We start from the raw sequence: 17,436 nt of genomic DNA, 5'->3' as shown, positions 1-17,436 counted from the left end.
AGGGAGCCCGATGCAGGGCTTGATCCCAGGACCCTGGGATCATGACCTGAGCCAAAGGCAGATAGTTAACGACTGAGCCACCCAGGCACCCCTGTAATTGGATTTTTATACATAGTTTATTTGTGGAAGAAAAATATTGGCTAAAACTTATGCTGGTATTATTTATCATAACTAATACTTGCAGGGAAATTCATGTGTTACAGTGGTGTCCTCCAAATAACTGTTAATAGCCCTTCCAGTAGTCAAATCATTACACAAGAATCTTTTAATCTTCCATTAACTCTCCCAGTTTCCTTCACCTCATCCTGAGTAGGGACTTTGACCAAAGAGATACCATCTGTCAGGGGAATTATGACAAACAATGCTGATACTTCAGATGACAGCAGTAACACAGCCTTCTACCAGCCTTTTCTTTCTCTTTCACTCCTTCTCCTCCTGCTGCTTAAAAAAAAAAAATTATTTTTCAGAGTAATTTTACCCACATTACAAATCAGATAATTTTTGCAAAAATCATGCAAGGCAGGCAGTATAGGTATTACTGTCCATATCTTTCAGCTGAGAAAACTAAAGCAGGCAAAGAGAGATTGTACAAGGAACTAGCCTATAATAGTTTCTTTGGCTGCAAGCAAAAAATTTTCTCCAATTGAGAAGGAAAAGTGGGCATAAATGTAGACAGGAAAACCAGAGATCTTCAGACAGCCTCAGGAGCCACGCTGGAGATTCACTAGGCAAAGTGCCACTATGGGCAGGAGGCAATATTTAGAGATGAAGTCATCTAGTCCAACACAGCTATTTTACTGAAGAGGAAACTTGCTTGCCCTCAGCAGCCAGAAAGTGTGAAAAAGAGTCTATGATCTACAGGCAGGAGACCTATTTTCTGGCCTCATTGTGCCACGAACCTTAGGACCAACCTACCTAGCTATCAACCTGCAGACATTTGACTTGGATGTCCTACAAGAATTTCAAAACATGTCCAAAATATTTCCCTCTGCATGCCTGCCCACCCAACCCCAACTCCTGTGGTGATCATCTCAATAAACAGCCCAGGACAGGATCCTAGCAATCATCCCTCTCCTTCTCTCCTTCTCTCCTTCATCTCCCATGTCCTCTCAGTGACCAAATTCTACTACAAATCTTTCAAGTCCATCTCCTCCTCCCCATTTCTCCTGTCACTGTCTCAGTTCAGGCCCTCACTATCCCTGGCCCGGATTAGGTTACCACAGCTGTCCAACAGGTTTCCTGGCTCCCACTCTCGCTCTGTTTCAAACCAGCTGCCACTCCGCCTGCCACCAAGAGAGCTTTCTAAACCAGATATTGTCACTGCTCTAATTATTAATTGGTTTTCCACCAACAATTGGATGAAGCCTAAAGTTCTAAGCAGGACGTCCTAATCTGTTTGTGATTTGGCCTCTGCCCTTTTCTCTCACTTCATCTTTCACCGCTCATAACTTCAGCCAAGCCCAAGTTTTGCAGTTCCTCCAATGTCACCTTTGGCTTTGACACTAATGGTTCACTCTTCCTGGAAGTCTCCCCCCTTCTCCTGCCCATTGCCTGGCTAAAATTAACTCACCCTTCTAGACTCAGCTTAGGTTGGAATTTTTTTTGGCACCCCTTTTATATGTTCCTTTGGTACTCCCACGGCATCTTGTGCAAAGTAAAGAGTCGCTATTCATCCTGAACTATGTTTGTTCACACATCTGTGTCCCTTGCTAAACTCAGCTGTGGGATGGCATGTATAGTATCCTATTCAGTGTTTAGAATTAAATATCAATCCAACAAACATTTGAGGACCTACTTTATGCCAGGTATTGTAGATATGAGAGATATGGCAGTGAACAAAGCAAAGACACTCCTTGCTATTAAGTGGGAGGAGACATCACAGATAAATGAACACATAAATAAGCAAGAGAACGGTAGAATGAAAAGTGCTTTACAGAGTAAATAAGCCACGTGGTAAAGAAAGTGACTGGATGGCTCCTTTAGATAGGTTTGTCTGGAAGTTCCCTCTGGGGGAGTGACATTTAAGCTGATGAGGGAATGCCAATGAACCGGTATGGAGAAAGAAAACCTTCCAGGAGGGAGGACTACCCGTACAAAAGAACCAAAGGGTGGCCATGTGGGGGTTACAAAAGCGTGGGAAATAGTGAAGACGGGGTCAGAGAAGAAGACTGGGACCATATATATACACTTCGCAGCCAGAGTAGAGTTTTGATTTTGTGCTACGTGTAATGGGGAGTGACATGATCTGATTTATATCTAGAACTGGTATGTGGATAATGGGCCGCCCGGAGTCTTAAACACATTAGTCTGGAGGAGAGAAACGTCCGGATTCAGAGGTGGCAGCAGTTTGGGACCCAATGGACGTATCTGGGAAATACGTGTGAGTGACCGGGACCTGCCGGTGGACAGATGAATAAAGGCTCAGCGCACGCAGATTTTCCGCCCGCACGCCCGGGCCGGTACTGCAGTACAGAGCAGGCGCACGGGGACTCCTAGGAGGAAGAGGGTATTGAAAAAGTTGCTCTGGGCGGGGCCCCCCCACCGTCCGGACTCTCGGGAGAGTTCGGGTCAGGCAGCTGGAAAGAGCAAGGCACACCCAGACTCACAGCCCGCCGCCTGCCAGCGCCGGGACCGCACAGCACCGAGCACCCGCCCGACTGGCGACGCGCGCCGACCTGGCCTCCACGTGCCCCGCGCGGGGGTTTCCGCGTCCTCTGGGCGGAGCCGGAAGAGGAAGTCGGCGCTACAGCGGCGGCCCGCACCTCCCCGCGCCGTCCGCGCCCGTCCGACCCGGCCACGGAGACAGCGCCGCGGCGGGACCCGGAACCTGTACCCGCCGAGAAGCGCCGCGCCGCTGAGCGCCCAGCAGTCCGATGGGGCCGCAGCGGCCGCTACTCACGGCCGCGACCGCCCTGCTCTGGGGCTTCCTGCTCCCGCTGGTAAGGGGGACGGCCGGGCGCTCGGGCCTCCCCGGGGCGGGGCCGGGGCTCCCTGCCCGGTTCTCCTCCCCACCTTCTCCTCCCCACCCCTTCTCCTCCCCACCCCTTCTCCTCCCCACCCCTTCTCCTCCCCACCCCCGGGCTCCTGCCCCGCGACTCCTTTTCCAGCCCACTACCGGCCTGCCCCCTTCCCGTTTCTCCATTTCCTTCCTGCCGCCTCGTCCTCTTTCTTCCAGACTTCCCACCCCACCCCCATTCCCGGCATTTGAAGTCCTCGAAGTACCCACCCCCGAGCAAGCTCTCTGCTGAGCCCCTCTTGCTGCATTGTCCTTGAATATTCACCATAGTTTTTCATGGTTCCGGGCGTTCTAAATTGACCTGAGTTCTATCGTCAACCCTTTCTTTCTTTCTTTTTTTTAAGATCTTATTTATTTATTTATTTGACAGAGACCACAAGTAGGTAGAGAGGCAGGCAGAGAGAGAGAGAAAGAGAGAGCGCGAGAGGAGGAAGTAGGCTCCCCGCTGAGCAGGGAGCCCGATGCGGGGCTCCATCCTAGGACCTTGGGATCATGACCTGAGCCGAAGGCAGAGGCCCTAACCCACTGAGCCACCCAGGTGCCCCCGTCAACCCTTTCTTAAAACATCTTGATCTCTTCCACCGTCCGGAAGAAGAAAAAAATTATACGCGCCCCCCGGGTGTTAAGCGGTTCAAAGACTGCGCTTTAGTTTAATTGCTCGAATACAGGTGGTTTTTTTGTTGTTGTTGTTGTTTTTTGTGGTTGGTTGGTTTGTTTGCTTTCTCTAATTTAGTTCCTGCTTCCCCATAGGGCTCATTCGATTTCGTTGTGTGTGTGTGGGGGGGGGGGTTGATAATAGTAATAACTTGGCATCACACTGTATGCTCTGGTTTTCAGTTCTCCACCTAGTTTAATGAGGAGGGGGGTCGGTTAAGTAACAGTAGCAAACAATGTGTTCACAAGTGTTTTCATAATTAGGAAAAGCAGTAATGTTTTAAAATTCAGCATCAACAGGGCACCTGGGTGGCTCAGTCGGTTAAGCGTCTGCCTTCAGGTCTTGATCCCAAGGTCCTGGGATGGGCTCCCTGCTCAGCGGGACCCCTGTTTCTCCCTCCATCCCCCAGTTTGTGCGCTCTCTTTCCCTCACTCTCTCTCTCAAGTAAATAAAATATTTTTAAAAAGTTAAACATTAAGCAACCGGAGCTTCGGCGAATGGCCAGGACACTAGTGTTCGGTGTTTCAGTTTTTATTTCTTGGAAATTTCATTAGGGAGTTTGAGGTCAGAAACTTTTGTGAGCTCTATCTACACGGAATTGATACGGTGTGTTCCTGTCTAGTTCTTTCCATTAGAATATGTAGCTTTTCTGAAAAAGTATATTTTGCATTCTCTGCTATTTAAAGGTTTAGTGTTAGTGAGTATATTTAATATAAAAGTGTCTTTGACATTTATTAAGAAACCAAAATCAAAATCTAAAATGGTTAAGTGCCTTTGGTGTACTCCTAACTTTGCTAGGCAACAATAGGAACATGAATGAGATAATGTGTCTAAAAATTGCTTTTGTGGGATGAAGGGGAAGTACAATATAAAGAGAACAACAAAGTCACAGTGTTAGTCTGAATCTTTGAAGTGTAGTTTACCATGTACCATATGTCTAAAGGATAACAATTCAGGTGGTATGTAAATACACATGAAACTGTAACCTAGATATATATATAGATACATCTCTATATATATCCTATTCATCATATTCCCAATAATCTTTGCCAATACAGTAATTGATTTAATAATATATCAATTGCTGATAACTCACACTGAAATTATAATCAAAAGCCCTGAACCCTCTTTCTAAAAAATGTGATTAGAGTGTGATTTCAAGGGCTTCACAAATCTAAAGGTCACCCCTGTTCTAAATCATAGCTAGCCTATATCTTCCACAGTGTAGATTTTATTCTTTTTATACTGCACATTTATATATTTTATATGGCACATTATATTTTGTTGTATCTCACTGTGCTAATTCTTGGGAAGATCTTCTCAGGGCTGTTGTGGGACTCAGTAAGGTGTTTTTCCTCTGCAAATATGTAGTATGCATCTATTATATGCCAGGCACTGTGCCAGTGAGCATGAGTAAAATGCCAAGATTTTTTTGAGTTGTAGAGATCTTTTTCAGAGCCAACCACTGTTACAGATTTTTCTGTTGTTGGTTTCTCAGTGGGTCTCTTTTCTTCTTGACCCTTCCTGAAATGATCTCTTTTCTTTTCTGAGGAACTCAAATCTGGTGTACCTTTCCTCAGCAGGCTCATTATTTCTCCTTTCAGCCTTCTTACTGGATACCTACTTCCTTTGTCTGGAGTCTTTTGGACTTTTTTTTTTTTTCTTTTTACCATTTTGTCCCTGAAGCCCTTGCTTGTTCCTCTTTCTTAATCTTATAGCTCTAGGTGGCCTCTTTGTTCATTTGAATGATGGCAGTTTAATCATTTCATTTCTCCTTTCTGGGCTTTTGAAGCTGGCACTGATACCAGCTTTCTTTCCCTTTAGTTATATAAGAATAAGGCTACTGTCTTCATGTAGAAGCAGCACACTCCAGAAACCACTGCCTCATCTTTTAGAAAAGGAAGAGGATTAAGTATTAGAAAGGCCCTTCAGCATCATGTAGCCTACCCTCCTCATCTTGTCCTCCTCACACCAGTTGACCTCCTGTTAAACTCAAGCTATAGTATATCTGGCTGTTTTGATGATTTCTAAACCCATTAAACATTTAAGTCTAGAAATAAAAAAGAGCGTGTGGCACATAGTTAGTGCTCTCTTGGCCTTGCCATGATTCCATTTCAGTCTTCCTTCCCCAGTCCAATCCCCATCCCTAGCTGCGACTGTTAGGGCTTTATTTCATGGTGGTATTTGGACCCAATCACAGAGTTCTGTTTCAAAAACAATGAGTAAAGTTTAGGCTGGGTCTGTTTTCTAAAATTGCTTCAAAGTTCTCTGAAGAATCCTGAATCTTTCCCATAATGTTTTTACAAAAGTTCTGTTCATTTTTTTGTCATTACTTCAAAGAATTTGATGTGTTACATAGTTACATCTTGAACTTATTACAGTGAAGTGATAATCAGGATCCCCAGCAGAGAAATATCTTGCTGAAATCTGCATTCCTTTGATATACTCAAAGAATCTTCTCTAATTCCCTCTCTTCTGTGCTCCTCTCTCATCCTCTTGGGGAAAGAATGTATGTTCTGCTACCCGAGCTGTCAGGGACATGCTGAGTTGCTGTGTTGTAGACTGAATTGTATCTCCCAAAAATTCATATGTTGAAACCCTGGCCCCCAGTGTGATGGTGTTTGGAAAGGGGTCCTCTACGAGGTAGGTAGGTTTAGAGAGGTCAGAGGATAGATCCCTTGTGATGGATTGATGCCTTGTAAGAAAAGACACCAAAGAGCTTGTTCTCTCTTCCCTAATACCCGTCCCCCCACACATACCATGTGATGACCCAGTGAGAAAGTGTCCATCCACAAGCCAAAAAGAAAACTCTTACCAGAAACCAACCATGTTGGCACCTTTATCTTAGACTTCTAGTTTCTAGAACTGTGAGAAAATAAATTTCTGTTTAAGCTACCCACCGTTTGGTATTCTGTTGTGGCAGCCCAAGCTGACTAAGGCAGATTTGGGCAGGAGTGCAATGCTGCAACAGCGAATACCTAAGCATGTGGTAGCGGCTTTGTAACTGGGTTGAGGCCAGAAGAGGTTTGAGGTGCATGCCAGAAATACGGACATTAAGGACAGTTCTGGTGAAGTCCCAGAAATGCAGAACATGTTATTAGAAAGTGAAGGAAGCGTAGTCCTTATTCTAAAATGGCAAAGAACTTGGCTGGACTGTGATGTAGTATAGTGTTGTTTAGAAGGAAGAATTGTGAACAGTGCAATTAGATACTTAGCTGAGGTGATTTCTAAGCAGAGTGTTGATGGAGCAGTGTGATTCCTCCTGAGTGCATATATAGTAAAGTGTAAATGAAGAAAGACTGTTGGACTTCTTGGATTTGACAGGTGGGATGGTGCAGCTCTGTGGCTCTGGATGTGTGGATTATTCTTCAGGACAGAGGAGAAATGAACCCAAAGGCAAAATCAGAGATCAGGCCACTGCCTCAGTTTCAGCAGGTCTTATGGCCTCTGCTTGGAGCCTTGGGGGACTCGGTGGACTTGACTACCAGTATGCCTGGAAGGTGGGACGTTGAACCGAAAAGGATTATTCTTGATCCTTACGATCTAATGGAATTTATTTTGCTAGGTTTTAGACTTGCTTGGGTCCTGTCACCACATTCTTCCTTCTGATTTCCCACACATACACACCCTTTTTTTTTTTTTTTTTTTTTTCCAAGAGAGAGGAAGTGTGGGGGACAGGGGACAGAAGACGGGAGCAGAGAGAGAGAGAGAGAATCTTAAGCAGGTTCCATGCCCAGCACAGAGCCCAACTCGGGGCTTAGTCTTCAGTCTCAGGACCCTGAAATCATGACCAGAGTGGAAATCAAGAGTCTGACAATTGAGTTACCCCGGCGCCCCTCCCTTTTGGAATGCAAATGTCTACCCTGTGTCTGTCCTACCATTATATTTTGGAAGCATATAACTTACCTGGTTCTGCAGGTTCATAGCCGGAGAGGAATTTTGCCTCAGAATGAACTGTATCTTGAGTTTTACCCATATTTGACTTAGATGATATTAGATGAAACTTTGGACTTCAGAGCTAATCCTGGAATGAGTTAATAAGCCTTTGGGCGCTGTTGGGATGAAATGAGTGTACTTTATGTGTGAGAAGAAAATGAATTTGGGGGCCCAGGAGCAAAATGCTATGGACTGAATTGCCCTCAAACTCAGGTTGAAGCCCTAACCCCCAGTGTGACGGTATTTGGAGACTGGCCTTTGGGAGATAATTAGGTTTAGAGGAGGTCATCAGCACAGGACCCTTATGATGGGATTGTTGCCTTGTTCTCTTTCCCAACCATGTGATGAAAGCAGCCATCTACAAGCTAAGAAAAGATTCCTTACCAGAAATCAATTAAGGACAAGTATGTTTGCACCTTGATCTTGAACTTCTAGGTTCCAGACTATGAGAAAATAAATTTCTTTTGTTTAAGCCACCCAGTCTGTGGTATTTTGTTACAACAGCACGGTATTAAACATACTGGTTCTGTCACATTCCTTCCTTAACTCTTAGATTCTTCACAAATTTTTTTTTAACCTTCTCTCCTCTAGCCTACCTCTGAGGATTCTGTATCCCATTGTCTGCTTTATCAGTCACTGATGGCTGTGCTATCTCTTTCCCAAAATGTAACCTACATCTCCTCTCAAAATAATCCTGAAAAGGTTCAGGAAGATTATGACTTGTCTTAGATCATACAGAAAGCCATGAAAAAGAGGACTAGAACCCAGGGTTTCTTAAATATTCCTTGATATTTTTCCACTAAGTTGTGCAATAATGTTTTCTGTGCATCAAGAATACGTCAGAAGTCTAATTGGAGGGGCGCCTGGGTGGCTCAGTGGGTTAATCCTCTGCCTTCAGCTCAGGTCATGATCTCAGGGTACTAGGATCGAGCTCAGGATCCTAGCTTGATGGAGCCCGCATCAGGCTGTCTGCTTAGCAGGGAGCCTACTTCCCCCCTCTCTGCCTGCTGCTCTGCCAACTTGTGATCTTTCTCTCTCTCTCTCTGTCAAATAAATAAATAAAATCTTAAAAAAAAAAAAAAAAAGGAAGACTGGGTAAACTTGTGAATTTATTTGTACAAAAGGGTTTAAAGATAGAAGTTATGTATATTATATATTTGATAACTTTGGCTAAAAATCACCTGAAATTGGGTCTGTTTACAAAACTCTAGACCATAAAGTCTCCAGATACAGATCCTTACTCCAAAACACTAAGATTTTGTTAAAAATTTTATTGTTTTTAGGTCAGAATTTGCGAAACATCACTATGCACTATAATCTTAAATCAACTTTTTATGCATTTATGTTGCCTGGCCTTGTAGTCATTTGAATTTGTGAATTCTGGTATAAATCACAAATTCTGTAACAGTTGAGATATATCATTAAGTAGTAAGATTACTTAGGGAAAACCAAGAAGAAGGATAGATCTAAGTAACTAGTAAAATAGGAGCCTCTTGAAGGGGAAACTTTACCAGACTCATTCTCTGCTGTCTCCCCTAGCATCTCATAGACTGCAGAATACTGAATAAATGAATGTCTTCTCCCCACACCGTAATACCTCTTTGCCTGTATGTTACAATCCCCAGATTTTCTGAGTGCAAGGGTGATGCTGGCTCGGCTTTTCCCATGGCCCACAGACTCCTGATTCCCTGTAAATAGCTGTTCAATGCCTTAGCACCCGCTGAGCCACTAATTAAGTGGTTAAGATTACACTTAATCTTAATGGGTCTGGGTCTAGTCACTTTGAGTGCATCATTTCCATCAACCTTGAATCCTGGAGGTAGGAGTAGAAACAATGCAGGTTGTTGATTATATAAAGTATTAGGAAATTGACATAGAAAATACATAATAATGAATGATCAGAAAGTTACTTAGGGGGCACCTGGGTGGCTCAGTCATTAAGCGTCTGCCTTCAGCTCAGGTCATGATCCCAGGGTTCTGGGATCGAGTTCCACATTGGGCTCCCTACTCAGCGGGGATCCTGCTTCTCCCTTTCCCTCTCTCCCTGCTTGTGTTCCTCTCTCACTCTCTCTGTCAAATAAATAAATAAAATCTTAAAAAAAAAAAAAAGTTACTTAAGCCTAACTTTGGAGTGTGTCATTCAAGATACACAACCTCAACTCTTGTCTTTCCTATAGAGGCCCCCTCCTGCTCTTACTGTATTGCTATTAACTCTAGCTGTATAAAGGGAAAGATGTCTATAAAGAAAGGGATGCCTCCTACATTGCTAGGTTATAAGGGTGATGGGGTAGGTGACTGTTGCTCCTGTTGCATTTAACATTCATGATTACATTGCAACTTTTTATCTTCTGGTTTAGGAATATAGCACCTTTATTTATTTATTTTGAATATAGTGTGTGTTTTTTTTTTAATTTTTATTTATTTGACAGAAATCACAAGTAGGCAGAGAGGCAGGCAAAGAGAGGGGGGCAGGGAGGCTCCCTGCCAAGCAGAGAGCCTGATGTGGGGCTCAATCCCAGGAGCCTGGGATCATGACCCGAGCCGAAGGCAGAGGCTTTAATCCACTGAGCCACCCAGGCGCCCCTGGAATATAGCATCTTTTTAATTGCTGGTTTTCATTATAGATAAATTCTGTTTATTAACAAAATTTACCCCTAAGCCCCAGTTCTTGTATTTGGTGTCTAAACATGCAGAAATAATTTAATCTGTAGTTTTCATGAGGAAAGATTGCTGGAGGGTTAATTGGAGAGAGAATTATAGTCACATTTGTACATTGCCCCTTGAAACTAAAGGATGATGTATGTCTAATGGATAGCAATGCAAATAACATGAATCTGGTTTGATTGATAGACTGTGAAGGGGTTGGGGGAACCTGGGACCCAAGGATGCATATACTGAAGAGTTTTGAAGGAACTCATGGGTGAGTGGAACTCCTGGCCAAAAATAGGACTATTGGCTATACCAGCAGAAGACTGCAGGTACAGTGTGACTCACCTCTTGAGAAAATTCCTGGGAGGACCCCAATAATATCTAGAAGACTTGTTAGTTTCACCACTATTCATGATGCAGTGCATAACCATGTACTCCATATAACCAGAGCCTATATAACCATAACTCTGTATAACCAGAGCCTCACCTGGAAGCTTATTCAAAACGCATGATCATAAGCTCCACCCAAGAGCTGCCGGATCAGAATCTGCATTTAACGAAAACATTAAAGTTCAAGAGGCACTGATCTATAATAACAGCTAAGAAATTGCTGTACAGAGCATTGAGCATAATCTCTAGGAAGAAGGAAGAACCATGCTTAACAAATCTGTTGAGGCTTTTAAAGGGAATTAAATGTACACATGGGAAGAGGTTAACATTGTGTTACTCAGAGTTTTACTTCATCAGGTGAAAATGGGCCAAGATACAGAGTTCTGGCAGACCCTAAGGGTCACATGTATACAGGATAGGAGGGAGCACAGTAGATACATTTTTAGTAGAGATTTGTTCTTTTCGAAAGAAATATGTGAAGACTTCAATTTGGGAAAGAAATCTGCTAGAAGATACTGTTTGAAGAAGAAAGAAGCGTAGAAGGCAAAACAAACCTGTGAACCAAGGATTCAAAGAAGAATCCTTGAACTGTGCTATTAGCTTGGGCAGGAGTAGAGCAGGCCTGTTCTCACTAGGTTAACATTGGGCTGGTGAGTCAGCATCAGGAGGCTGTTGGAACAGAGGCCCGTAATTCACATGCCCAGGAAGACGAGCAGGTACAGCATGGCTGTACTCCCAAGAGACAAGGACATGAATGAAGGTCAGTGCAAGGCTTACTCCCCATAAGTATACGGACGTGGTCAAGTTCCTCTTGTACGTGTCCCTTTAGTTTACGGTCCAACTGGTCTGAGAAGATGGGGAGCTAGTACGTGTGCAGGCATGGGAGTGTAGTAGACATCATTGCAGGTGTTCCTTTTTAGGCTTTTGGTAATCATTTGACACCTGTCATACCGAAAGCTGTTGAGAAAAATAAGCAAAGGCATAGGTCACTGTAACATTAAGATAGATTTAGACACCAATATTTTTGGCTTGAAAAGAAGATGATAGGGAATATGAGTAAAGTCAAGTGATCTAGATAAAGTAAATTCGGAACTGTTTGTGAGCAACAGACATCCCATGAAGTTTTAAGGAGGTAAATTTGGGGCAGAAAAGGAAGTACTACTTTACTACCATGGGCTAGTCAAGTTATCTTGCCTATGAGGATCAAGTAAGATGTGAATATGAAGGCACCACTATAAAACCAATGATTTGATGATCCTGGAGAAAACCTGATACCACAGTCAGTACTTGTAGGACCTGGTATGAAGAGGGAAGTTTTGGGGGAGCAGTAAGGCATTGTCCTAGGAAAAGAAATTGTGTGAAGCTCTAGAGACCTAGAGTTGGGAGTATTTAGAAGAGTATAAGGAAAAGATGTGGGAGGAACTAATTGGGTATTAGAGGAATTTGGGGTAGGAGATCTACACTGGTATCACAGACAAGGGAGTGAACAGCCAATGTAGAGATCCATGTGACCAGTATAAAACAGGAGGGTGCTGGTTGGGCACTAGGAGTTGTTTGGGGATGAAACTGCAGGAAGGAACTTGAAATGGTAGCAGAGTTGAAAGACTGCTGATCTAGGTTTTGGAGAGCTCAGTTCTAATCTTGGCCCCTGAGACCACTTCATTTTGGTCGTTTTGGACCTGTTAGAGCTATGAAATTAAGGGCCTAGAGTATTATCTCTAAATCTGTAAGCCCTTGATACTAAGCTTTTTACTAAGAGAATATTTCCATTACTGACTGAAAATGCAAACATAATTTTTAAAGGTTGCATAAAGTCATGGAAGACCAGACCACAGTTGATTACAAAGGAAAATCCAGTTGTTTTGCAGCATGTCTCTAACTTGGAAGATGTGAGAGAAGATATCCTGCGCTTCCATCATAGGATCTTCGTCAAATGATCTAACGCTGGCATGTGGGTGGACCACAAGCCTCACCTAATTTGGTGTTTGTAATGCTTGAAGGGTCACTGAGTTTCAAGCCTTTTTCTTTATGCTTCCCTACTAATTGACCCATAGTAATGTGCTTTCCACTACTCTCTTCTCTTAAGGCCTTACTACTCAAAGTGTGGTCCATAGACCAGCAGCATCAACATCACCTAGGAGCTAGTTAAAAATGCAGAATCTCACACTCCACCTAGACCTACTGAGTCAAAATCTGCATTTTAATATGATTGCTAAATGATTTGTGTGCACAATAAATCTTGAGATGCTCTGCTTCTGTCGCTGTGCTTCTCAAACACACGTAGCAAAATCTCCAGAAGGGCTTGTAAAAATAAACTGCCTGGCGATTTCTGATTCAGTAGATCTGGAATAGGGCCCAAGAATTTGCATTTCTAACACCATAAGAATTATCACAGTTTTTATTAGAGACTCTGACTTTAATCACATTCTGTTTCTGATTATTTCAGGTTGGTTTTTAATCTTCATAGTAAAACTGTAATTTCTTCTGTAGTGTTTCTCTGGAGGAAGGCAGGTTTATTGAGATGTAATTCACATAGTATGTAGTTTACCTATTTGAAATGTGCAATGTAGTGGCTTTTAGTATATTCACAGATCTGTGCAACTGTTAACACAGTCCATATTAAAACATTTACATCACCCCAGAAAGAAGCAAATAGGTGGAACACAGAGGTTTTTATAGCAGTGAAACTATTCCTTACTCTGTAGGTTACTGTGATGGTAGGTACATGTCAAAATATATGGAATGTACAACACCCAAGAGTGAATCCTAAATGTCAACTATGGGCTGTGGGTGGTAATGACCAATGTAAGTTCGCTTATTGTAACAGATATACCCCTCTGGTGCAGATGTTGATAATGGGGGAGGCTGTGCATGTGTGTGTCAGGGGGTACATGGGTAAAGAAAGAAATCCACATTCTTTAGCTGTCACCTTGTGTTCGCATATCCCACCAAACCCTAAACAACCATTAATCATCTCATATTTTTTGTGCATAATACAAGTACTTGGCAGGTTGCTAGATGTTTTATTAATAATTAATAATAATAGTTACCATTTACTAAGAGCTTAACATGTGCAAATATTTGCGTTACCTCAGTCTTCATGACAACTGTGTCAAAGCTGAGGATGTTGAAGCTTAAAACAGGTCAAGTAACTTGGAACATGGGCAGTAAATGGTGAAACCATTCTGTCCCAGGACTCTTTTTTTTTTTTTTAGATTTATTTATTTATTTGACAGAAATCACAAGGAGGCAGAGAGGCAGGCAGAGAGAAAGGAGGAAGCAGGCTCCCCACTGAGCAGAGAGCCCGATGCGGGGCTTGATCCCAGGACCCTGGGATCATGACCTGAGCCGAAGGCAGAGGCTTTAACCCACTGAGCCACCCAGGCGCCCCTATCCCAGGACTCTTAATTCGAAAGCTCATTATATCTGTTGTTAATAAACTAAATTTTTGAAGCTACATAATCTCCGTAAGAAATTTACTAAGATATTTTTAAAAATACAGTGGAGGTTTGTTTGCCTGGCTGGCTCAGTCGGATGAGCGTCTGCCTTCTGCTCCAGTCATGATCCCAGGGTGCTGGGATCAAGCCCCGCAACGGGCTCCCTGTTCAGCAGGGAGCCTGCTTCTCTCCCTCCCTCTGTCTCCAGCTCTCCCTGCTTGTGCTTGCTCTCTCTCTCTCTCTCTCTCTGTCAGCTAAACAAATAAAATTTTAAAAATGTTTAAAAAAATGTAGCGGAAATGCTGAAGTTGTTCAAGCATGGCAGTTTACTAATGAAATTTGCGGGTTGTTTCCCATCGAATACTAATTATTCTACAGTTGTGTTTGGTTCTACTTTTTTTAATACTAATCTTCCACTGAAATTTATGTTTTGCCTTTGTAATTCCAATATCAATGAGTTTCGCTTTTATCAGTGTTGAATTTTCTTCAATTGTAGGGATGATTATAATCCCTTTTTAGCAATAAATGTTTCCTTTTTGATTATCTTTGTACTTCCTTGAACATTTAAGCTTTTAAAAAATCTCTTAGTTTTAGTAATTATAAAAGTAACACTGAATGTTATATATTGTATAGAAGAAGGTAGTATGTATGTGTCATTATGGAAAATCTTCTTTATAAATTTAGGAATGTATAGAAAAGCCACAGAGCTGTATAGTTTGACCTCATGTATAAAACTATACATATTTGAGATAATGTATCCATGTATTCATATATATATTCATCTATATTAAATGTATATGGATAGTGTCTGGAAACATATGAAAGAAATTCCTGTGTAAATATGTGACTGAGAGCCAGGATAAGAGGAGAGGGACTTTATACTTTTCTGTTTTTGAATGTTTTTCCTTTTTAGTTTCTCCAGTCTTTTCACACTATTTCCTTTGCCTTTCTCTCTCTCTCTCTCTTTTTTTTAAATAGCCTGGTGTGTGTCTCTCTCCACATCTTCAAGCTCACATAAATGTGGGAGGTCACTTTTTTTTTTTTTTTTTTAATAAAAATTGGTTACATTGGGGTGCCGACTGAGTCAATGGAGCATGTGACTCTTGATCTCTGGCTGGTGAGTGCAGGCCCCACATTGGGCATAGAGCTTACTTAAAAAATAGAATCATGCTGTAAGTATCTATCTGGAACATGCTTTTCTCACTGTGGACATCTGTTCCTGGATCTAGTTCTTTTTTTTTTTTTTTTTTTTTTTTTTTAAGATTTTATTTATTTATTTGACAGCCAGAGACACAAGAGGGAACACAAGCAGGGTGGGTGGGAGAGGAAGAAGCAGGCTTCCCGCTGAGCAGGGAGCCCGATGCAGGACTTGATCCCAAGACCCTGGGATCATGACCTGAGCTGAAGGCAGACACCGGGTGCCCCTAGTTCTTTCTTTTTAATGGCTATGTACTGTGCATATCATTATGGAATGGGCTCCTTATTAGTGAAAGTTGTTGACTTTCTTTTTCCTGTAACAAATGATATTGTGAATATCCTTACACATTTTTCTTTGTGCATTTCTTTTTTTATATATATTTTTATTTATTTATTTGACAGAGAGAGATCACAAGTAGGCAGAGAGGCAGGCAGAGGGAGGGGGGAAGCAGGCTCCCTGATGAGCAGAGAGCCCGATGCGGGGCTTAATCCCAGGACCCTGAGATCATGACCTGAGCTGAAGGCAGAGACTTAACCTGCTGAGCCATCCAGGCGCCCCATTTATTTTTTTTAATTGAAGTGTCATTAACATACAATGTTGTATTAGTTTCAGATATATAATATAATTATTCAGCATTTCTGTGCATTGCTCAGTGCTCAGCAAGATAAGTGTACTCTTACTCGTACCCTTTTTTTCATCCATCTTCCTACCCCTGGCAACCTCCAGTTTGTTCTTTGTATTTAAGAGTTTTTTTTTTTTTACTTTGTTCATTTATTTCTTAAATTTTTACATATGAGTGAAATTATATGGTATTTGTCTTTTTTCTGATTGACTTATTTTGCTTTGCATAATACAGTCTGGCTCCATCTACATCAGTGAAATGGCAAGATTTCATCCTTTCTGATGGCTGAGTAATATTCCATTGTATATGTGCCACATCTTCTTTATCCATTCATCAGTTGATGGACATTAGGGCTCTTTGTATAATTTCGCTGTTGTTGATAATGCTGCTATACACATTGGGGTGCATGTGCCCTTTTGAATCAGTATTCTCTTGTCCTTTGGGTAAATACCTAGTAGTGCAGTTGCTGGGTCGTAGGGTAGCTCTATTTTTAACTTTTGAGGAAACTCCATACTCTTTTCCAGAGTGGCTACACTAGTGTGCATTCCCACCAATAGTGTAAGAGGGTTCCCATTTTTCCACATGTGTGTCAACATCTTTTATTTCCTGTGTTTTTTATTTTAGCCATTCCTACTGGCATGAGATGATACCTCATTGTAGTTTTGATTTTTACTTCCCTGATGGTGAGAGATGTTGAGCATCTTTGCATGTGTCTGTTAGCCACCTGGATGTCTTTTTTGGAAAAATGTCTATTCATGTCTTCTGCCCATTTCCTAATTGGATTATTTGTTTTTTTGGGGTGTTGAGCTTGATAAGTTCTAATAGGTTTTAGATACCCTTTATCACATATGTCATTTGCAAATATCTTCTTGCATTCAGTAGGGTGCCTTTTAGTTTTTTTCTTCCTTTAATGTGCCGAAACTTTTTATCTTGATGAAGTCCTTTTTTTTTTTTTTTAAAGATTTTATTTTTAACTAATCTCTACATCCACAGTGGGGCTCAAACTCACAATCGTGAGATCAAAAGTTGTATGCTCTACTGACTGACCATCTAGGCGCCTCTTGATGAAGTCATAGTTCATTTTTGGTTCTGTTTCCCTTGCCTCTGGAGCTACATCTAGTAAGAAGTTGCTATAGCCAGTGTCAAAGAAATTGCTGCTTGTGTTCTCCTAAAGGATTTTGATGGATTTCTTGTGTCACATTTAGGACTTTCATCAATTTTTAATTTATTTTTGTGTATGGTTTAAGAAAGTAGTCCAGTTTCGGAGGGAGGAGTCAAGATGGCGGAGAAGTAGCAGGCTGAGACTACTTCAGATAGCGGGAGATCAGCTAGATAGCTTATCTAAAGATTGCAAACACCTACAAATCCAACGGGAGATCGAAGAGAAGAAGAACAGCAACTCTAGAAACAGAAAATCAACCACTTTCTGAAAGGTAGGACTGGCGGAGAAGTGAATCCAAAGCAACGGGAAGATAGACCGCGGGGAGAGGGGCCGACTCCCGGCAAGCGGCGGAGCAACGGAGCACAAAATCA

General features: G+C 42.2%; 1 protein-coding gene across 1 annotated transcript in view; it reads left to right on the top strand.

The window, feature by feature from the left end:
* Positions 1-17,436, top strand: part of LOC111159827 (signal peptide peptidase like 2A) — an 82,261-nt gene that overhangs the window by 21,841 nt on the left and 42,984 nt on the right. The window contains exons 4-5 of the mRNA XM_022522464.1: positions 2,420-2,939; positions 6,996-7,171. Of these exons, the coding sequence (XP_022378172.1) occupies positions 2,420-2,939; positions 6,996-7,171 (696 nt within the window). The remainder of the gene's footprint in view (positions 1-2,419; positions 2,940-6,995; positions 7,172-17,436) is intronic.

This window comes from Enhydra lutris, unplaced genomic scaffold, assembly GCF_002288905.1.
Source record: "Enhydra lutris kenyoni isolate GAN:26980312 unplaced genomic scaffold, ASM228890v2 scaffoldscaffold4, whole genome shotgun sequence".
Classification (NCBI taxonomy): domain Eukaryota; kingdom Metazoa; phylum Chordata; class Mammalia; order Carnivora; family Mustelidae; genus Enhydra; species Enhydra lutris.
This window is presented reverse-complemented; position numbering and strand designations above follow the sequence as displayed.